The following is a 22579-nucleotide window of genomic DNA, read 5'->3' on the forward strand; positions in this document are numbered from 1 at the left end:
GGCACCCCCCTATCCTGCCTCATCCCAGTAACTCATGCAGGGTTTAGTCAGTGATCAGCTGGGCCAGTTGAGATACCAGTTGGGGCTTGAAGGAAATCCTCCCCTAAGGCTGGGCATGTGGCTTGGTAGTAGAGCTATATGCCAGGTGTGTGAAACCTAAATATGACCCTGAGCTCCACCAAAAAAGAAATAAAAGATGAAAAATTGGGGCCGGAGAGATAGCATGGAGGTAAGACGTTCGCCTGTCATGCAGAAGGCCGGTGGTTCGAATCCCGGTATCCCATATGGTCCCCGAGCCTGCCAGGAGCAATTTCTGAGCATAGAGCTAGGAATAACCCCTGAGCGCTGCTGGGTGTGACCCAAAAATAAAAACAAAAACAAACAAACAAAAAGATGAAAAATCCCCTTCCAGCCTTAGAAGCTCTGGATATTTGAAGAGATTGTAAATTCTGCCTGTGATCCTCAAAGAAATGCCATCCTCTACCAGTGGTCGGCAAGCTACAGCTCTTTACAATTTTTAATGTGGCTCTTCTGTGTGCTGGTCGGCTGCTCCAGGAGTTAGGACTCTGCTCCTTGGCACTGACAGAGGCTAGTCACTAGTTCACATCTCAGATTTCCCTGGACTTCATGACAATCACTGGGTGAACTAGTTTCCTTCTTTCTTTGGTTTCCGCCCTCTTATCTGGTCTTTTTGTTTTTGCACCACACCTGGCAGTGTTCAGGCGTTACTCCTGGCTCTGCTCTCAGGAATCACTCCTGACCATATGGGATTGAACCTGGGTTTGTCACATGCAAGGTTAGCGACCTACCTGCTGTACAATATCTTCAGCACCTTCTCTGGTCTTTTGAGTTGGACCCTGAAATGTCTCAGAAAAGGGACCCTGCAAAGGGTGGGAAAGGTAAGCTATTGGCAGAAAGGAAGCCTCTGGCCTGAGTGACCCTTCCAAAGCATCCTGTGATGAGTGACGTTTCTATTCATATCCCAAAGATGTCCCTGAACAGGACTGGAGTGAGGCTCTCTTGTTAGAGCCCAGGTGGCTGCCAAAACTCCAAAAGGTGACCTTTCACCTCTGGGTAATTAATGGTATTTGGGGGTGGAGGTGTATGTCTGGTGATGCTTAAGAGTTACAATTCCTGGCTCTGTGCTCAGGGATTACTCCTGGCAGTCTCAGGTGACCATATGGAATGCCAGGGATCAGCCCTGAGTCAGTCACAGAAGGTGCCTTCCCCATGGTCCTATCTCTCCAGGCCCTATGATAAATGGTTTTGAAGAGGGATATGGGTGTGTAGCAGGAGAATGAGTTCCCAAAGGATTGTCAGAATTTACTCTTGAGTAAGTAACCAAGATCAAGGGGAACAAAAAATTCCAAGAGCCCCAGTTTTCAAAGTGGATAGAAAGCAGGGGTGAAACTCGGAGCTACAGAGAGGCTGTTTTTCTTGTATGCAGTCCACCTGGGTTTGATATCCTGCACCCTATAGGGTCTCCCAAGCCAACCAGGAGTGATTCCTGAGTGTAGAGCCAACAGTAACCGGAGTATTGCTTGGTGTGGTCCAAAAAACAAAGAGGGGGCATGAGCCTAATAGTTACCATGGCCCTGCAGAAATACTAGAATCCTCCACATTCTCTTTCTGACCCTGGCCAATTAGATAGAGTCAAAGTCCCCCTCACTTACCCAAAACTTAGATATTTCTAAGTCCAGAAGACTGGATGAACCAGTCCCCAGCCTGGCAGCAGGCGTTTTCCATACAAAACAGAACTTGAATTCAAATCAGTGTTGAGATTCCAGTTTAGTTTGTGGTTTTTGAGATGCAGTTTTTCTTTTCCTCTCTCAAGAATGCACCTTCTCCCTCCCCTCCCCTCCCCTTCCCTCCCAAATCCCAGGAAAGTCAGGGCTAAAGAACAGTCCTGAAATACAAGGAATGTGGCTCCAGGGAAGAAGATTCACTCCAGGCGACCCTCAAAAAGCAGAGATGCTGCCTGGCTATTTTCCTTTTAAGCCAGGAGCTTTCAAACCACAGCTGGAGTTTAAAACCACAATTTTCCTACCGCTGTACCAAAGGCTGGTCTCGAAGAGCCTTGCCCCTATGCCCAGGCCCATCTGATGCGCTGCACTGCAGGGCCAGAGCAGCCTCTATTCTCATTGGGTCACTGGTGGAAACTGAGCTCCAAGACACTTTGTTCTCTGAATAGAGGTGAGCCCTCCAGTGTGTCTGTCCCGATTTGTCTACTCTCAAACCATAGAATTCCTTGAGAAAATAATACAAAGAATCCAAATTTAATCAAGGAGAGAATACATACAGTGGGTAGGTGTGAAGGCGGCCCCGATTCAGGCACCAGTTGTAAAGGCTCCACACTCCGTAATCCCACCCCAGGGGAGAATGGATCTGGGTCTGGAACAGGGAGTCGCTGCAGAAAAAAATCCAAGCTGATGAGGGCAAAATCTGTGTGATCTGGGACCCTCTCAACATGGAGCAGGAGGAAAAAGGAATCTCAAAGCTTTCGCTTTATTAGGAACTGAGACCACACCATGGGCATAAGGGTGGGAAGGAAGCAAGGTGAAGGTCTACCTGGAACTACTGCCTGGGTGAGTCTGATGTGTAAAGAGGGCAGGGAAAGAGCCAGCTTTGTTTAGGGTGAAAACTGGTTATAACTCAGCAGGTAGGGAACTTGCCTTGCAGGTGGCAGACCCTGGTTGGGTCTTTACCATCCCATATGGCCCCCCAAGCATTACCAGGATTCCTGAGTGTGGGAATCCCTGAGCACTGCCAGGCATGGCCCAAAAACCATTTAGCCACAGGAAGCTGGAAGGTGCACGAGCAGCAAGGTCTTGGGGGCTCACTGGCTGGTCACCGACCCCCATGTGCGAGTGAGTGTAAAATCACTTCTGGGTCAGCAACCCAGCAACCCCCAGCCCCATGAAATCATTATGGGGCATTCAATGATAAGCTGAGTCAGGCCCAATGAATTTCAGAAACCCTGAATTCCATCATCCCTGCGATCTCCAAAATGGTACTGTGGCCAGCAGAGGCCTGGAGGCCCTTCCTCTGCAGGAAGGCCAGTGACTGGCACAGTTGCCATGAAGGGGGAGAGTGTGAGTGACTCCAGCCCAGTGTGCCTGGCATTAGACAGCAGGAAGCAGAGAGGAAGGAAACGGATCTTTTTCGAGTCTACTTTATTTGGTAAAACTCAAAAACTAACAACCAATTCACATCCCGAGCCTCCTTCCCTTCGAAGAAGGCAGTTAGCTCCCCAGAGACAAAAAGGCTGTGGCGTGGGTTCATCTACCATCTCCGGGTTTCCTACACAGGCAGCCCCGTGACCCCAGACCCCAAAGCTCTCAGAGGCAGTTGCAGAAAGTCAAAAGAAGCTTGCACCTCAAGAGACAACGAACCCCTCCCAGCCCACTTCCCCAACCCACGGTCTCCCTAAATGAAGAGGGGGGGGGGGGGGCGGACAGTGCCAGCATGGCTCACTCCTGCCCAGAGCTTCCTTTCAGCCGGAGCAGCAGCGCCCTCCCCAGGAGGAGGCCATGGATGACACCCAAGAAGGCTGGTGGTCTGAGGTGTGAGGTGGAATCAGGGGAGAATGGTATCCAGCCCCGGAGAAAGAAGTTCACCTTCAGCCCGTTGCCAGGTCTCCAGTGAACGGGTCCTAAGACACCCCCATTCCCACCAAGGTGCCCTGTGGCTTCTGGGGCTCTGGTGGAGGGAAAGGTTTCCCAAGGCCGAGAAGACAAGGAAGGGCAAGGGGGGCGGAGCAGCTGAGCATCGCCTGGGAAAGGGGACCCTGGGCCTCAACTAGTGGATCCTCGTGAGCTCCTCCACCACCTTGATCAGGTCGTCGGCAGTGGCCTCGCGCTTCATCCCGCTGCCGTCGTCATACTGTGAGAAAAGGCAGGGTGTGAGGGTCTCCCTGGGACCCTTGACTTCTCCCAACGCCCATCCCGCTCCTTGGGGTGGGCAGACTCAAGTGGCCCAAGACAGTCCTCTCTCCTCCCAACTGGCATCCTAAAGACAGCAAGCACACTCTAGCACTAACTGCAACCAAGCTCTGTGGAAATTTCAGCAGGATCCCAGCTCTGCTTTCCTCCTGGGTGAAGTGAGGTCTAGGGCCCATGAGGGAAAACTAAAGAGAGAGACACCCCAAGTTCTGACACCACCACCACTACCACCCCACCACTACCCCCTGGGCACAGCTGGATGAAAGCAGAGCTCACCTGTAGGTTGGCCACCACCTCCTGCATCTTGGGCCGGCTGATATCCAAGAAACTCTCGATCAAGTCCCCATCGATGAAGCCAGTGGCCGGTTCCGTCTTCCGCTCAGTGTGGAAGGATCTCCAGGTGGAAGGTGAGTCAAGGAAAGTCTCACTATTTGGAGTCATCTTTCCACTCTGCTCAGATGGCCCTGCTCTGCCAAGACCATAACCCAAAGCAAGCAGCAGACAAGAACAAGAAATTGGTTCCTATCAAAATCCACCGCTTTAGGGATTGTTTCGGGGGGATTTAAAGGCACCTCCTAAAAAGACTAAGTAGTCACGGCCAGAGAGCTATGGCCTCCTCAGGCTGGCACATGAGCCGTGTTTTGCATCCTGATAGACAATTTATTTTGTTTTTATGGGCCACACCGTTTGATGTACAGGGGTTACTCCTGGCTATGCACTTTGAAATTGTTCCTGGCTTGGGGGGACCATATGAGATGCCGGGGAATCGAACCATGGTCCGTCCTAGGCTAGCACTTGCAAGGCAGATGCCTTACCTCTAGCGCCACCTCTCTGGCCCCACATGTTTTGCATCCTGGATCTGGCACCACTGGCAATCAACCTGGGCTGTACAAGGCAGAGCCCCTCCCAACTAAGACCATGGCACCAGCTGAAGTGATCTCTGACATGCAACTTACACGCATACGTGCAGTCCGTCTGATTGCTGGCATCGAATGTGGAGCTCAAGCTGTTTTCTGACAAGGGCTCTGGTGCCTGAGACTGTGCACCTGGGAAGCCCTCTTCTAAATCTAGCCACCCTCTATTATTTATGTACAGCCAAAGAACAGCTTTACTGAGACAAGGCGTCCCCAAGGACTTGCCAAGTTAGCAAACCCAGCCCACTGCCTATCTCCTCCCCCACGACCAGAGCCAGGACATGGTGACTGCCTCCCTCGTAAACAACACATGACCAATCTCCCCGGGTGGACCCTCCTCTCCGTAATAAACAGGATTCCAGCAGCATTTGGACACAACACAACCCAGAATTTTCTTCTTCATTTGGAGCTGCCTCTGACAGCCTGCTAGTGAGGAGCCTCGTACTGCTGCCTCTGGCCAGCTCTCTGAAAGGACCAGCTACATGTTGACCCAGTGTACTAGCCTTCCAGGAAGCACCCAGAGACCCAGAGGTGGACTCTTTCAAGAACAGAAAAGGGGGACCAGAGTGAGAGCACAGCGGGTAGGGAATTTGCCTTGCAGGCAAGTTAATAAGGGTTCAATCCCCAGCATCTTGTATGGTCCCCTGAGCATGCCAGGAGTGATTCCAGAGTGCAGAGCCAGAAGTAACCCCATTCCCACCAAAGAACAGAAATGGACGTTTAGGAATCAACTGAAGTTGAATGTAAATACACAATATAGGGCATTGTTACACTTTTCCTACTACTGAAATTTTCCATGAGAAAAAAATGAAGCCAAAGCAACAATATGGAAAGGCGCTTGCCTGTGTCCAATCCCCGACACCCCATATAGCCAGTCCCCTGAGCCCACCATGAGTGTTCCTGAGCTCAGAGCCATGAGTAAGCCCCGAGCACGATTCTGATGCAGAAACATTTGGGGGAAAAAGGGAAGAAAATAAAGAACATTCCCATAACAGCCCACACCAATCCCTTACAGAGGGGAGAGCATTTTTTAGCAACAGCTGGAGGCAACATGGTTCTGACTGGGCCTAGGATATGCTGCCCAGCTAGGGGTCACATCTGGGAAGGATATAAAGAGTGCTCGATCTTGCCCACACTTTTGATGACTTTATTGAGTCGATTCTGCATGTCCAACAGGAGGTTGTACCAGCTCTCTGACAGTGAGGTCACCAAGCCTGCAGTAGCAGAGAATAGGGAGCTGCATTCATGGGCATTCTGCCCACCACAGCCTGGGCAGCAGGACACGGAAGGCCCAGGGCCTGCCACAGGGAAATGGCAGGGTCATCTCCCAGTGCCCTCCACTGCCCTCAGAATGGAGATCCCTGGGAGGCCTACTCAGGAGCGGCCCTCCGGCCTTACCGATCATGCCATTGACCGTGCCGAAGAGCACCGAGCCTTGGGTGGGAGTGGACGTCTCGCCCAGGTTCTGCATGACCAGGGAACCGTGGCAGAAGACATTGACAAACTCGCCCAGGTGGAAGAGGCCAACTTCCTGCAGGTGCTGCCGCTCCTCATCGGTGGTGGCGGCGCTGCAAGGCAGTGAGAGGTCACCCCCTGGAACACTATGTGCTGCTTGGCCCCTGCAAGTCCAATAGGCTACTTCTGCTGCCACGGAGCCACTCACTTCCAAGTGGCTGATTTTGTGGTCTTGGATTCTCATGAAAAGCACCGGGGTCCCAGAGGAAACCCAAGGACCTCATCCACCTCAACCATCCAGGGGCCCCGGCCTCACGCGTCCCCCGTCCCAGGCCACTCACCTGTCTTTCTGACACACAAACAAGTTAAACGCGTTTTCAGCCCCCAGGAAATTGTCATCATCCAAGATTTCCACCGCGCTCATCCAATTGGGGTTGAAGTCTCGAGCAATCTTCAGACAGACAAGGGGCAACAAGAAAGGCCAATCAGCAGTGTGGGAGAGTCAGTCACAGCACTTGTCTTTTTCTAACTTGAAACCCAAGTTTTTTTTGTTTTTTTGTTTTTTTTTTTTTGTGGTTTTTGGGTCACACCCTGGCAGTGCTCAGGGGTTATTTCTGGCTCCAGGCTCAGAAATTGCTCCTGGCAGGCACAGGGGACCATATGGGGCGCCGGGATTCGAACCGATGACCTCCTGCATGAAAGGCAAACGCCTTACCTCCATGCTATCTCTCCGGCCCCTCGAAACCCAAGTTTATTAAACCCAGTTTAATGAATATCGCTCAACAGGCTCCACCCAGTGTCCGGCCAACACAAGCCATTGGGGTGCCGTCACCCACAGCAGCACCTGCCCCACGCTCCTTTCAGGAGTCTCTCCATACAGGTCACTATGGCGGTCCCTCTGAGAGGACAATCCCTCACCAGGGTGACACTGGCCGCTCACCTCTTCGAAGTTGCCCTCCATGGGCTTGTAGGCGAGCAGCAGCACGGAGCGCATCAGGTCGCCCACCAGGATGAAGTCGCCCTTGGTCTTCAGGTAGAGGGCCATGATGTTATTGTAGTGATTGCACTCGGTGCGAAGCTCCTTCTCCGTGGTCCACTCGTAAAGCCGCACCTGCGAGGGGCAGTGCAGCTCTTGGGTGCTTTTCCCACCCTCCATTTTCCCTAGGGCAATGTGGGGGGGGTGGGACTTGGGGGAAGACGTCCTGGCAGACCCTGCAGATATCTGGCAGTCTCTGCACAGACAGACAGACAGACAGACACTCCCAGACAGCAGGCAGTCTGCTGATTTCTCTCTGGAGCGTGGAAAGAACCCCAGCACCCACAAGTTCAAATCCCAAGAGTCGCCCATTAGTATGACACTGTCTTGCACCCTTCATGGGCTAGGTAGGAATGCCTAGAAAATGCTGTCTGGGCCTCAACACCTCCCACACTCAAAGCCACCCAAGACACCAGCAGGAATGCTAAAAAAAAAGAAAAAGGCCACGGTCAGGATCATCACCAACATAGGACTCCCAAGTACTCTAGATTTTGATTGCCGAATACTGTAGCCAAAACGGACAGACAAGTTAGGTGACTTCATCTAGACTTTCAGATTAAAAAAATAATAAGGGACTGGAACAATCAGTACTTGTCTTGCACACAGCCGAGCCCTATTTGATCCTCCAGCAACCCAGATAGTCCCCTAAGCACTGCCAGAAGGAATTCCTGAGCACAGAACCTCTGAGCATCATCACTGGGTATGGAACCAAAAAGAAAACCAAAAATATAATGAATAAATAATTAAAAAAATAATTTTAGGGGCTGGAGAGAGAGCATGGAGTTAAGGTGTTTGCCTTGCAGGCAGAAGGTCAGTGGTTCGAATTCCGGCATCCCACATGGTCCCCTGAGCCTGCCAGGAGCAATTTCTGAGCATAAAGCCAGGAGTAACTTCAGGGTGCTGCCGGGTGTGACCCAAAAACCAAAATAATAATAATAATAATAATAATAATAATAATAATAATAATAATAATAATAATAGGGGCTGGAGAGATAGCATGGAAGTAAGGCGTTTGCCTTTCATGCAGAAGGTCATCGGTTTGAATCCCGGCATCCCATATGGTCCCCCGTGCCTGCCAGGAACAATTTCTGAGCATGAAGCCAGGAGTAACCCCTGAGTACTGCCGGGTGTGACCCAAAAAAAACCACAAAAAAAAAAATAATAATAATAATAATAATAAATTTAAATCTTACTTTGATTTTCTTCAGTACCTGGGAAACTCCTAGTTCTGGGGCTGCTCCCAGCAGTGCTCAGGAATTCCACTGAGCCTATATATATATATATATATATATACACACACACACACACACACACACATACAGGGGAAGTGCTGGTAGCACTGCAATGTTATTTTTGACGGAATATGAATAAACAAATGCACAGAGCTCAGATCTTTTGATCTTTTTAAATGTGTGTGTGTGTGTGTGTGTGTTTTTTTGGTCTTCTTGTTACCTTTCATAGATTACCAAGCACTATGGAACTTTAAGAAGTTCATCAGAGGGGCTGGAGAGATAGCACAGTGGCGTTTGCCTTGCAAGCAGCTGTCCCAGGACCAAAGGTGGTTGGTTCAAATCCCGGCATCCCATATGATCCCCCGTGCCTGTCAGGAGCTATTCCTGAGCAGATAGCCAGGAGTAACCCCTGAGCACCGCCGGGTGTGGCCCAAAAACCAAAACCCCCACCCCCCAAAAAAAGGAAGTTCATCAGAAAAATAAAAAATAAAAATAAGGGCCGGAGGGATAGCATGGAGGTAGGGCATTTGCCTTGCATGCAGAAGGACAGTGGTTTGAATCCTGGCATCCCATATAGTCCCCCGAGCCTGCTGGGGATGAATCCTGAACATAGAGCCAGGAGTAACCCCTGAGCACTGCCAGGTGTGACCCACCCCCCCCCCAATAAAATTAAATAAAATGAGGTCAGAACAATAGCTCAGTGGTAGGCCATTTGCCTTGCACGCAGCTGCCCAGGACAAACCTGAGTTCAATCCCTGGTGTCCCATATAGCCCTCCAAGCCAGGAGTGATTTCTGAGTGCATAGCCAGGAGTAAGTCCTGAGTGTCATCGATGTGACCCAAAAACAAACAAACAAAAAAACAAAAAAAAAGTTCATCAGGACACAGCACTGCCCAGATTCATTTGACCATGAAAATTAATTTAAAAAAAAAAAAAAAGAAAGAAGGATTGGGGCCGGGAAGGTGGCGCTAGAGGTAAGGTGTCTGCCTTGCAAGCGCTAGCATAGGACGGACCGCGGTTCGATCCCCCGGTGTCCCATATGGTTCCCCCAAGCCAGGGGGGATTTCTGAGTGCATAGCCAGGAGTAACCCCTGAGCGTCAAACGGGTGTGGCCCAAAAACCAAAAAAAAAAAAAAAAAGTTAAAAAAAAAGAAAGAAAATTTCCCTGGGGCTAAAGGGAGAATACAGAAGGTAAGTCTTGCTTTGTACATAGTCGACCAAGATCCAACCTCAGCACACCAGAGTACCCTGAGCCCTGCTAAGGTTGATTCTTGAGCACAAAGCCAGGAATAAGCCCTGAGCGCTTGACATCCTCAACTGCCGCCCACCCCCACCCAAAAAAAGTGCCATCAGATGTGATCCTGGAGGCCTCAGCTCACCAAGCCCAACCACTGACCTGTCATCGAAGCAGTCTGCCTCCCCCAGACTCCCTGAGCACCACGTGGTGTCTCAAATTTTGTGGGTTTTTGCTTTTTATTTCTGAGCCACACCAGGCAAGGTTCAGGATTTACTACAGGCAGTGCTTGCAGACAATATATATGGGAGGCACCTGGGGATCAAACCATGGCCAGCTGCATGCAACGCAAGCACCCTACCCACTATCCTATCGCTGATTCCCTCTTTCTGTAAATAAGAAAAGGTGCTATGGCAGGAGAAGATGGAACACTTCACAAGACTAGAATTGCAGGAATGTGCCCCTGGTGATGTGGCTCACTGGTCTTGAGGAATACAAATGGCTCCCACCAGGACACACCCTGCGGGGGCTGCACGTCTCCTTTCTCATGCCCCCAGCACCTCAGTTGAGGTCCTGCCTCACAAACACAAGCACGTGGTCATGAGTTCCAATTCCCAGCGCTTCATATGCACTGAGCACAACCCTGGATGCTCTGCCTCTGGAGTCCGGAGGCTGCATCGCTGTGACCCCTGGAGCCATGAGCTCTGTCCAGGCCTGCTACAGCCCGGTGTGGGAACGTCACAGAAAAGGTGCTCTCCATAGTGAGCACTGTAACGGGAGGGATGTGTTTGCATGCACCACAAGCTTAACGGTGGCCTCCACTAAGTGTGACCCTGACAGCAACAGGGTGAGGGGGAACAGCACAGGAGCACAGCAACACACACAGCTCAGGAACACCACAGAGGTAGATTCTGTCTGCAACGGGGAGAGACCTGCGGCCTGTGTCCAGGAGTGGGAGGGGCCTCACCGTGCTATTGATGCTGGCTAAGAGCTTCCCGTTAAACTCCACCATGGAGTACACGGCCCCCTTCACTTCCTTCTCGGCCACAGTCTGCAGTTTTCCTGGGAGGGAGGGGGAAAGAGAACTCTTGAGTTTCCCTACAAGGCCACACTTGAACTTATCGACAGAGTTCTGACTTCCCGTTAAAACTACTGGTCTGAAAATACACGACGGAGGGAAGCGCCACGGGTCTCTGAGCCCCACTCCCAGGCACAGCGGTGCGGACAGTGTCCAAGGCCCGCTGCCACCCTGAAGGCCATAGCAGCCTCGAGAGAGAAACCTGATCCCTCCTGGCCTCGCACCAGAGTTCTGGACTGACTTCGAGTCTTTATTTAGAACTATCGGGCGATAGGGGAGATGAGGGGGGAAAAAGGCAGAAAAATGAACACAAAATGCTGAAATTGGAAAAAGGATCTGAATCGCCAAGCAGCCAGAAACCAGTCTAGGAGTCCAACGACAAGGTGCCCTCAACCCTCAGCCCAAGTAAAAGAAATGAAAATGCCGCATTATACTGCGTCTCCGCTCACCCTCCCTAAAGTGCAGACTAGGTCCGGTAGGTTATTAACCCTCGCTGTCCTGGACAGGGCTTACTTTCCCTCAAGCCAAATCTCTCTCAAGTCACAGCCACTCACCATCTGAGTACTGAAAGACCACAATTCGGCCCTGCTTGGGCTCTGCTTCCTCGGGGTACACCATGGCTGTGCCCACAATGAAGTAGGTGTTGGGGTCTTTGCCCAGCTTGCAGGACACCAGGCTGAGGGCATACTCGTTCTGCAGAAACTGGTGGGCGTGCAGCACTAGGAGGAGAAGAGCAGAGAGGTGAGTGGCTGCTGTCCCCAGCACACGTCGCACTTGAATTTGAGGCCTATCACCCGGCTCAGAGGAGATTCCACGGGCACCAACAGGTCCCGGCTCAAAGTGCGTCCGTCAATGGCTTAGGGCAACCTGAGGTGGTACCACCATCTCCGATCACGGCCAGCTCAGGAGTTCCACCCTTGCAGCTCTGCCCAGACAGTCGGTCACTCTGTCCTCCCATGCAACAGTGTGCAGAGGCTCGTCCGGAGCACCCGGGGAGCTGAGAGGGCAGGCACACTACCTTCAAAGGTGTGCTGGTCGATGATGAGCAGGTTGTGCACCTCCACCTCTTCCCCAAAGGACGTCTCGTGAGGGGCTGTGCTGCTGGAGAAGAGCTTGCTGGAGCTGACGCTGCTAGACAGGGCCTGGGACAGAGCGAGCAGAGCAGAAAGACAGGTCAGGTGTGGGAGCGGGGGGGAGTCAGAACCAAGCACACTCCAAGGGTGTATAGCCCAGGAAGAGGGCAGCCATGCCCACCAGAGGACAGAGCCACTGAACAAAGGGCTCCAAATCCCCTGTGGCACCAATAGCCATGGATGTAAAGGGTCAAAGATGGGCAAGCTCCAAGACCGAGACAGCTCAGCAAGGTAGGTAAGGAGTGCACCTTTGATCAGGAGTAGGGATGGCAATGCAGAGGGTACAGGGATACCAGAGCAGGTGAGGGGCACCTGCCTTGCATGTGCTTAATCTTTTTGTTTGTTTGTTTGTTTGTTTTGTTTTTGGGTCACACCCAGCAGTGCTCAGGGGTTACTCCTGGGTCCACGCTCAGAAATCGCTCCTGGCAAGCTTGGAGGACCATATGGGATGCTGGGATTTGAACCAATGACCTTCTGCATGAAAGGCAAACGCCTTACCTCCATGCTATCTCTCTGGCCCCGCATGTGCTTAATCTAGGGTTGATCCCCAGCATGACAATATAATCCACCCCCAAGCACCGTCAGGAGTTATTCTTTTTTATTTTTTTGGTTTTGGGGCCACAACTGGTAGTACTCAGAAGTTACTCCTGGCAGGCACGGGACCATATGGGATGCCAGGATCCGAGTCACCATCCATCCTGGATCGGCTGCTTGCAAGGCAAACACCCTACCACTGTGTTATCTCTCCAGCCCCAGGAGTTATCCTTGAATGCTGAGGTAGAGGTGACCTCTGATCATCACCCGATATAACCCCAAAACTTAAAAAAATAAAATGAAAGACAAAATAAAAGGCAAGACACTCTGGAGGCAGGGAGACAGCTTGGAAGGCGGCAGCATATGCTTGCACACGTCAACTCTAGGTCTGAGCCCGGCAGTGCATGCACTGCCCAGGTGACCCAAAAGCAAAGAGGGTCAAGATCTGCTCTCAGGAGCCCAATTCCAAATGGCCGAGAACCGGGAAGGCTGAGGATCTGAGGAATCTAAACGCTCGGTTGGTCCCTCTACTGAGTCTACTGTCAACTGCTTTTTTGATCACCCTTCTTCGTAACTACCTTTGGCAGGTGATGAAATGGCATTTTAGACTTAAAGGTCACACGGCTACAATAAACCAGACACCCCCCCCCCCCACACACACACACCAACATAAAGTTCCCAAACTGATGACAAGAGGACAGTAACAGTTCATCCAGGAGATCACTGTGCGGCGTGGAGCAGAGCCACAGCCCACACTTCCCAGGCTCCTCTCACCTCACCGTCCAGGGCTCTGCCCTGATGTATTAAGCAAGACCACCCCACAGCCAGCTCAGCTCCGTCCCTTCCTCGTCAGGGCAGCATGGAAGAGCCATGCTGGCTTCATCGGGTCAATCCTGTCAACAGAAAGGCGACCCCCGGGCCCGAAGAGATAGCACAGCAGCGTTTGCCTTGCAAGCAGCCGATCCAGGACCAAAGGTGGCTGGTTCGAATCCCGGTGTCCCATATGGTCCCCGTGCCTGCCAGGAGCTATTTCTGAGCAGACAGCCAGGAGTGACCCCTGAGCATTGCCGGGTGTGGCCCAAAAAAAAAAAAAAAGAAAGGCGACCCCACTCTCAGGGCTCCTGCTGACCCCCCTCACCTGGGTGCTGGCACTGGGCCTCAGAGCAGTCGTGCCCCCACTCGTGTCCTGAACCTCAATGCGGCTGGAAAGGACCCCGAAACACTGGGACACTTCCTGGTAGCAGATTTTCCTAGGGAACCAGCAGAGAACAGTGACTCTCAGAGATACCAGCAGCAGGGGCTCGGCCCAACTCCCCGACCACACAGTCCCAGCTCTCCTACCCTGCCCTGCCCCTGCCCGCACCTGGGAGACTCATAGAGGGGGACAGTGCGAATGTGCAGCTTCTGGATCTCATCGATGGTGCCAATGGTGAGGGTGCTGTTATTGGCCAGGGCCAAGCTGGAAGGAAGAGGATGAGTTTAGATGGAGGAGGCGCAGGAAGGAGAGTGAGGCAACCTCAAAGAGACAGAGGATGGAGCTGTCCTGCAGCACACCCCAGGGCAGTGCTTCACCCGAGCCCTACTATAACAGCACCAGCTGAGACAAAACATGCCCAAGCCTAGTCCTTCTTCAGACTTCAAGGGTCTACGTGGGCAGAGAAGGATACATCTAGCAGCTCTCACTGAATATATGTGTTAGCATCTGGAAGTGGTTCCGGGGGGAGGAAAGGCATGTGGATGAGGATATCACGACATACCCAGAAGTGCTCAGGGGCTATTCCTGGCTCTGTGCTCAAGGATCACGGCTAGAGGTCTAACTTCAGGGGGCCATATGAAGTGCTGAGGGTCACACGAGGGTCGACTACATGCAAGGCCAATTCCTTAACCCCTCTATGATCTTTCCAGGCCACCAGACCAGTGAGTCTTTCCAAACTATAGTGCACCTTACAAACTAAGAAACTAAGAACGGAAAGTCCTCAGAAACTCCACCAGAAATCAGACCGTGTGTGTATGTATGTGGTTCAGAAATTACTCCTGGCAGGTTTGGGGAACCATGAGATGCCAGGAACCAAACCCAGGTTGGCCGTGTACAAGGCAAATGCCCTACCCACTGTGCCGTGCTCCAACCCCAAAACCAACCACTTTTGAAAAAGCTTTCAGGCGTGTTTCCAATGGGTGATCAGGGAAGCTCTAAGTAACACTTTCGGTTCAAACAGCTAATGGGAAGAGCTAATGGGAAAGAGCGAAGAAAATTGGGAGGCTGAGGGAGGAAATGTCACAAGACCTTCAAGTGTGCTCCCGCCAAAGAGAGGCTCACCTGTCGGGATAGCCATCCGAGTTGAGGGGACACATGTAGTTGACTTCCTTGAGGTTGACATTGGAGAAGACCAATTTGTGGTTGCTGCTGTAGATGACAGTGGGGCGGTCAGAGCAAGCAAAGACGTTGGTGGTAGAAAGAGAACGGAAAGTCCTTAGAACTGTGGGCTGCGTGCCTAGAGTCACCTTCTTACGGTCGCTCAACAGGCCTACAGAAGGAACGGCATGGAAGGGAAGAAGAAAAGAAGAGATGACAAACAGCTAGATGGAAAGCTCAAAGACAGTGCCCTAGCACATGGTGTGCCAAGTTGTGACATTCTGCTCCTCCGCCTCCTTCAGACAGTTCCTCACCCCAACTGCCGGCCTCACCTGTCTCAATATTGAGTCCAAAGTAGAAAAGGGCCCCATCTCCCAAGGCACAGAGGAGGTAGTGGCTACTCTCGAAGGTGGTCATCAGGATGGAGCGGGGAATGATCTCTGTGGGGAAGAGACGGCGTCAAGTCTTTTCTGCAGGGGCCCGACTCTGAGGGCAGCCCAGGGCCTTCCAAGGTACCCACCTCCACCGAGCATCTCTTTGTGCAGGAGTTCAAAAGAGGGCAGCTTCAGGATCCGGGCCGAGATGTCGGTCCAGAGGCCAATCGCACACAGAGGAGACATCCCGTTGCTCTCTCCTAAAGGGGTGATGTCCAAGCAGGCCACTTCGTGCTCCATCTCTGTGTGGCTGAACAGGGGGAGATGGTAGGAGAAGAGACTAGAATATGGAAGCAGCCCTGGTAGCCAGGGAGAAGCCCGAGCAGAAGGCTGGGCACACACCTGATCTGTCGGAGCTCCCGGGGGTGGATCTGCAGGTAGTAGAGCGCCCTGCCCACGGCCACCACTACCTGGCTGCTGTTGCATGAGGCGACGCTGATGTTCTTGCCCTGGGGCTCTTTCCATTCACTCACGAGGGCTTTGGGCTCCTGAGAAACCAACCTCACAGATGCTGAAGTGATCTAGAGGCATACAAGACAAAACCAAAACAAAATATCTAGCACCTGCAAGGATGACTTAAGAAACGAACCTCACCAATGCTGAAATGATCTAGAGGCATACAAGACAAAACCAAAACAAAATATCTAGCACCTGCAAAGCTGACCTCGTAGAGCCTGAGAAATAACTCCTTCCTTTTGTGACAAGAGATATTTCCTGCCACTGGTGTCGCTTTTAGATGAAGCCCTGAAGACTAGCCTAAAGCAGTTTCCACTTTCTGTACAGTGGGACAAAAAGACCTGTTCAGTTCTGATTAAGATGGAGGTAACACAAACACTGACAGTATAGCTAAGCCTTATAATGAATGAAGCACAATAAAAGAAGCCCTGATTATTAGCAGTTTTCCTCAATCCAAAGAGAGACTGGAATGGGCTGGAGAGTTCAATGAGTTGAGCACATATTTTGCATATGGGAGGAGCAAGGAGCAAGGTCCCCTGAATGATGCCAGGAGAGCTTCTGGGCACAGAGCCAGAGGTAGCCCCTGAGCACTGGAGTGTCATGCCCCCCCCTCCAACACATACATGCTGTCAACTCAACTTGGATCCCTGGAACCACATGATTCCTCAAGAACCACTAGCAGTGACCCCTGACCATAGATCCAAAGGCAGGCCCTGAGCACTGTCACGTGTGCTCCAAAACAGACCCCCCCAAATGGATAATAAACAAAACACTATTGCAAGCAAAGTCATCTGCCTGAAACCGGGGCAGGGAAACTTGCACACAAGGCAAAGAGACCACAGAAGCCAGGTCTCAGCTCACAAGGACCCAACAGTTACCAGGTCTGCAACAGAGCGGTTTAAAATAAGGTGAGATGCTGGACAGTAAGAACAAGGATATGAGACAGGTCCCGGTTCTATTACTGGAACCAAATACATAGACACGGTCCCTGAGCTGAGCAATGCTGAGCACTGCTGCGTGTGAACCAAAAAAGGTAGATTAGATAAAGTGATAAGCCATAGCGGGCCAGAGAGCACTCTGGAGTCTGGGGATAGCTTTGCCTGTGAAGCTTCAGTCCAGCATACACTGTAGGCCCACTTGGTAACACATGGTGGCCTCCAGTATTGAACCAACTGATCTAGTAGATTAAGTGTCACCAGAAGTGGCTTCCCTAAGCACAGCTTGAGAAGCCCAAAATAAAATAAGTAAATAAGGATCAAAACCAAAGAGTTCTGCCTATAATATAAACAATAAGAGTATTGCTAACAACCAAATACTGATGGGTAACATTAGGAGAATTTATTTTTTCTTTCTTTATGCTTTTTGACACTTTACAAAAAAAAAAAAAAAAGAGGAAAAGAGGGCCGGTGAGGTGACGCTAGAGGTAAGGTGTCTGTCTGTCTTGCAAGCGCTAGCCAAGGAAGGACCACGGTTCGATCCCCCAGCGTCCCATATGGTCCCCCCAAGCCAGGGGCAATTTCTGAAAGCTTAGCCAGGAGTAACCCCTGAGCATCAAATGGGTGTGGCCGGAAAAAAAAAACTGGGGGGTGCCATACCCAGCAGGGCTTATTTTGCACTCAGGCATCATTCCTGACAGTGGTCAGGGGACTATATGGGATGCCAGGGATTGAATCCAGGTCAGTAGCATGCAAGGCAAGCTTTCTACACATTGTAGTATTTCTCCAGTCTTTAATTGCTTTCAGTTTTGTTTTGTTATGTTTTGGGATCACACCTGGAGGTCGCTCAGTTACTCCTGGCGCTGTGTTCAGAAATTGCTCCTGGCAGGCACGGAGGACCATATGGGATGCTGGGATTCAAACCATTGTCTGTCCTGGATTGGCTGTGTGCAAAGCAAATGCCCTACTGCTGTGCTACCTCTCTGGCCCCAACTCCTTCCTAATTTTTATAAATAACTATGGACTACTGTTACAAAGGAAAAACTAATATAACTACTTGTTAAAATAGTATTCCAAATCATATCTATAGCTAAACATAGTGATCCAAGGCTATAAAAAAAATAATTATTGGGGCCGAAGAGATAGCACAGTGGCGTTTGCCTTGCAAGCAACTGACCCAGGACCTAAGGTGGTTGGTTCGAATCCCGGCATCCCATATGGTCCCCAGTGCTTGCCAGGAGCTATTTCTGAGCAGATAGCCAGGAATAACCCCTAAGCACGGCCGAGTGTGGCCAAAAAAAAAAAAAAAAGAAAATAATTGGGGCCAGAGAGGTGGCGTTAGAGGTAAGGTCTGCCTTGCGAGCGCTAGCCAAGGAAGGACCTCGGTTCGATCCCCCAGCGACCCATATGGTTCTCCCAAGCCAGGGGCAATTTCTGAGCGCTTAGCCAGGAGTAACACCTGAGCATCAAATGGGTGTGGACCAAAAATACAAAAAATACAATAACAACAACAAGAAGAAAATAATTATTACTATGTACCTACATTTATTGAGAAAAAATAAAGCTATGAGGAAGAAGTGCAAAGTGTCTTTTTCGGGTGGTGGATTATCAAAGTTTAACTTGGTTCTAGCAGAGCTACCTTCCTTTCGGATCACTGCAAAGAGACTGTTTTACAGAATCCATCAGTGCTGCACTGCAAGCCAGGCCCACTCCCAATGCAGACAGGGGCCACCCTCTCTCTGTCATTACCTGGATAAGTTGCTGATGAGCCACGTTACCGCAGAAGAACGTCTGCTGGTCGTCCACAAAGCCCAGCAGCTCTGTTTCTTCCACCTCTTCACCGTTGAGCATGAGCACTCTGGAGCAGAGCCAAAGGACAGGTGAGCTGTCTGGCCTCCCCACCTTCCAACCTCACCCATGCACCCACAGTTGCTACCCGGAGCCAGAGCATCGTACCTTGTCTGGCCCACAAAAGAGAGCACCAGAGTGTCATCGGTCTCCCGGGTAGGATCAGAGCGAAGCGGCCAGAGGCCTGGAACAAGAATCCAGAGTCAGGATGAACACTGGAGGCCAATGCTCACCTCACAGGAAGGAAGATGCCGGTTGATCCAGGGAGGACAGACCTTTGGAGTCAGCTTTGAACTGGAGCACCCACCCTTGGGGCTGTCTCTCCAACCCAACTCCCAAAGAAGGAATCACTGACAGTTCCCTGTTTATCTTTCTTGCGCTTTTTTCTAGCAGTACCACAAACTAAGCAAATAGAAAAAGGGAGAATTAGTGGCCGTAGAATAACAAGTAGGGCATTTGCCTTGCACACAGCTGATCCAGGTTCAATTCCTGGCATCCCAATATGGTCCCTGAGCACCACCAGGATTAATTCCTGAGTTCAGAGTCAAGAGGGACCCCTGAGCATGGCCAGGTGTGGCCCCATATCAAAACAAAACAAAACAAAAACAAGAACAAAATAGAGAGATTATAGTAACGACTCAGCACTATCCTCTTTAGAAGTCTTTTTTGGGGCCCGGAGAGATAGCACAGCGACGTTTGCCTTGCAAGCAGCCGATCCAGGACCAAAGGTGGTTGGTTCGAATCCCGGTGTCCCATATGGTCCCCCGTGCCTGCCAGGAGCTGTTTCTGAGCAGACAGCCAGGAGTAACCCCTGAGTATCGCCAGGTGTGGCCCCCCCCCCCAAAAAAAAAAGAAGTCTTTTTTGAATAGCTCCTCATTTGTTAGGGGGATTGTAGGGGTTTGGGTTCAGGCTATTCCTAGTGCTCAGGAATGACCAATTCCTATTGGTCCTCTAGGGACTATATGTAGTGCTGGGGATGGAACCTAGGTTAGCAGGGTACATAAGTGCCCAGTCCGCTGTACTATATCATCTGCGGCCAACCCCACAAAGAAAAAAATATCTATATATTTTCTTTTTCAGAGTTTAACCTTCAGGCAGGCTGGGCAGGGAGATAGCTCCAATAGCTAATGCACATGCTCTGTGATTTAGCCGGAGGCCCAGATACAACGTGGACACTGACTTGGTGGCCTCAATACCACAAGAGCAATCTTCTGAGCACCAAGCAGGATGACTAGGTGTGTCCCCAAAACAAAGGCAAAACATTTGAGGGAAGTCCACATTGAGAGCTCTGAATGGTTGCTTCCCAGGTCTCACCACCATTCTCACCACCAACCCTTCACCCTACATTCAGTAACCACCCCCCCAGCCCCAGGGCTGGTTTCCTATATATAATGTATAATTGTGTCAGTTCTCTGTGTGAGGGACACTTTAATGGCAGTTGGCTCTAACAGACAATAATAACCTTGTACTCTGGTCATTTTATACACAAGAAGTTTCGTAGGCAGATGCCCAGAATTGCTGGATAGATGCCAGGTGGCCGTTGAGTAGAATTTAGAAAGATGCTGCTTAAGGGCCTGACCTACTTTTTCTCTCACTGACACCCCAATGTGATGAATTCCTTAAATTTAGGACTTTGATCTTCTCGGGAAGGATTATATCAACTGGGCTGCATAGAGTGGACAGCAGTTAATGCACTTGCCTTGCACATGGTAACCTGGGTTCAATCTCCAGCACTGCAGAAGGTCCCTCAGGCCTAATCAGGAGTGACCACTAAGCACAGAGCTAAGATTAAGCCATAAGCACTGAGTGTGGCCCAAAAACAGCAATAAAAAAGGAAATCAGGAGCCAAAGAGATAGCATGGAGGCAGGGCATTTGCCTTGCATTCAGAAGGATGGTGGTTCGAATCCTGGCATCCCATATGGTCCCCTGAACCTGCCAGGAGCTAAAGCCAAAAGTTATCTGAGCGCTGCCGGGTGTGACCCAAAATCAAACAAACAAACCAACAGAAAAAGGAAATAAAAGAGCCCGGAGAGATAGCACAAGCACTTTTGCCTTGCAATCAGCTGATCCAGAACCAAAGATGATTGGTTTGAATCCTGGTGTCCCATGTGGTCCCCCGTGCCTGCCAGGAGCTGTTTCTGAGCAGACAGCCAGGAGTAACCCCTGAGTATCGCCAGGTGTGGCCCAAAAACCAAAAAGGAAATAAAATACCAACAAATTTTGCCACGAAAAGCAATCAGTTTTGAATACACTTTTTTAAGGAATGGAACCATTTTTCAGTTGTGATTTGATTTTCATTTCTCTAATCAGAAGCAGGTCTGTGATCTACCTATTTATTGCCAATTTGAGGATATGAAATTTGAAACTTCTTTCTAAAACTTTCTTTAGGTATCAAGGATTGCTGGGGTGGCCAGTTATCCCTGGGAAGTAGCACCGAACCGCTGGGTTCTCGTGTTGAATATTCTGCCTGGTTAGCTGAGACCTGGTTGTAGGGAATACAAACAGTGAGCTCCCCTGAACATTTTATAAAGATCAGGCTTTGGTCTGGTTCTGCTGTGTGTTCTGGACAACACCAGGGTGTGCTTAGGGGCTTGTTAGTGTTCAGGGGTTACAGGGATTCACTTGATGCCAAGAATGAACCCCCCCACAGCCCCCCCAAAATATCCTCAAGGCCTCCCTCACCCAAGCCAGGCAAATGTTTTCCCACTGAGCCTCATTCCCAGCTAAGACATTTTAATCTTTAAAATAAACTTAGAGAGGGGGAAATTTTTTTTTTAAACAAACAAAATAAAGCCAATAAAATGAGCAAGAGAGGCCAGGGAGATAGCTCAGAAGGAGGGAAGAGGCTGGGGCCAGAGCAACAGGCACAGCTGGTAGGATGCCTGCGTGGCACAGGGCTGTCCTAGCCTGGGTCGGATCTCTAGTACCACAGATGGTCCCTCAAGACCAGCCAGGAGTAACTCCTGAGCACTACAGGGTATGGCCCAAGAGACAAAAAAAAAGGCAGAAAAAAAATCTTTTCAGGCCAGGGGCCCAAGTTCAATTCCTCCAGATTGTGCTCGCTTCGGCAGCACATATACTAAAATTGGAACGATACAGAGAAGATTAGCATGGTCCCTGCGCAAGGATGATTCCCCCAGATCACACTGTCTCCAAGCAATCCAAGGAGACTCCCTCAAAGCACAGAATCAGGAGTAGCTCTGAGCACTGCTGGAAGTATGACACTAAAGCCAGAAACAAGAAAAGGTCAACTACATTATTTGTTTTGTTTTTGGGTCACACCTAGCGGCACTCTGATTACTCCCAGCTCGGCGCTCAGAATCATTCCTGGCAAGTTCGGGAGACCGTATGGAATGCCGGGATTCGAACTGGGTCTGTCCTGTGCTGGCCATAAGCAAGGCAAAGGCCTTACTGCTGTGCTATTACTCTGGCCCCAACTACATTTTTTTTTTTTTTAATAAAATTTGCCCTTTTTTCCTGCTAGCCTAAAGTTAAGCTTTGTTGGGCCAGAGCAATAGCACAATAGTAGTAAGGTGTTTGCCTTACACATGGCCAACACAGGATGAACCCCAGGTTGAATCCCATAGTCCCCGAACTGCCAGGAGTGACTTATGAGTGTAGAGCCAGGAATAACCCAAGTGCTGCCCCCCAAAAAAACAATAAATAAATAAAAAGTTAAATTTTGTTTTGTCATAGCTTCTGGCTTCTACTTTGAATCAAAATTTAGAAGACTTTTTCCATCTCAAAATTAAAGTTACAGGGGCCAGAGAAATAGCATGGAGGTAGAAGGACGATGGTTCGAATACCGGCATCCCATATGGTCCCCCGAGCCTGCCACGAGCAATTTTTGAGCAGAGAGCCAGGAGTAACCCCTGAGCGCTGCCAGGTGTGACCCAATAAACAAAAAAGAAAGTCAAAGTTACAGGCATTAAACAAAATATTGGCCAACCCCAACTTTTTCCTCTCAGTTTCTGTTTGGCTCCCTAGTGTTCAC

General features: G+C 50.4%; 1 protein-coding gene and 1 non-coding gene across 2 annotated transcripts in view; one reads left to right on the forward strand and one right to left on the reverse strand.

Annotated features, from left to right (window-relative positions):
* Nucleotides 1-3156: 3156 nt before the first annotated feature.
* DDB1 (damage specific DNA binding protein 1) overlaps nt 3157-22579 on the reverse strand; it is a 44165-nt gene continuing 24742 nt past the window's right edge. The window contains exons 11-27 of the mRNA XM_049779975.1: nt 18692-18767; nt 18485-18593; nt 15687-15865; nt 15431-15594; nt 15243-15350; nt 14875-15082; nt 13921-14016; nt 13696-13807; nt 11909-12032; nt 11445-11609; nt 10780-10874; nt 7251-7421; nt 6652-6761; nt 6254-6423; nt 5967-6069; nt 4218-4341; nt 3157-3882 (exon numbers count right to left, since the gene is read on the reverse strand). Coding sequence (XP_049635932.1) covers nt 3799-3882; nt 4218-4341; nt 5967-6069; nt 6254-6423; nt 6652-6761; nt 7251-7421; nt 10780-10874; nt 11445-11609; nt 11909-12032; nt 13696-13807; nt 13921-14016; nt 14875-15082; nt 15243-15350; nt 15431-15594; nt 15687-15865; nt 18485-18593; nt 18692-18767 — 2198 coding nt within the window. The 3' untranslated portion in view covers nt 3157-3798. The remainder of the gene's footprint in view (nt 3883-4217; nt 4342-5966; nt 6070-6253; nt 6424-6651; nt 6762-7250; nt 7422-10779; nt 10875-11444; nt 11610-11908; nt 12033-13695; nt 13808-13920; nt 14017-14874; nt 15083-15242; nt 15351-15430; nt 15595-15686; nt 15866-18484; nt 18594-18691; nt 18768-22579) is intronic.
* LOC126019921 (U6 spliceosomal RNA) lies at nt 21641-21747 on the forward strand. The gene has a single exon (XR_007499528.1). It is a non-coding gene; the product is annotated as a U6 spliceosomal RNA (small nuclear RNA).

This window comes from Suncus etruscus, chromosome 9 (genome assembly GCF_024139225.1).
Source record: "Suncus etruscus isolate mSunEtr1 chromosome 9, mSunEtr1.pri.cur, whole genome shotgun sequence".
In the NCBI taxonomy this organism is placed as follows: Eukaryota; Metazoa; Chordata; class Mammalia; order Eulipotyphla; family Soricidae; genus Suncus; species Suncus etruscus.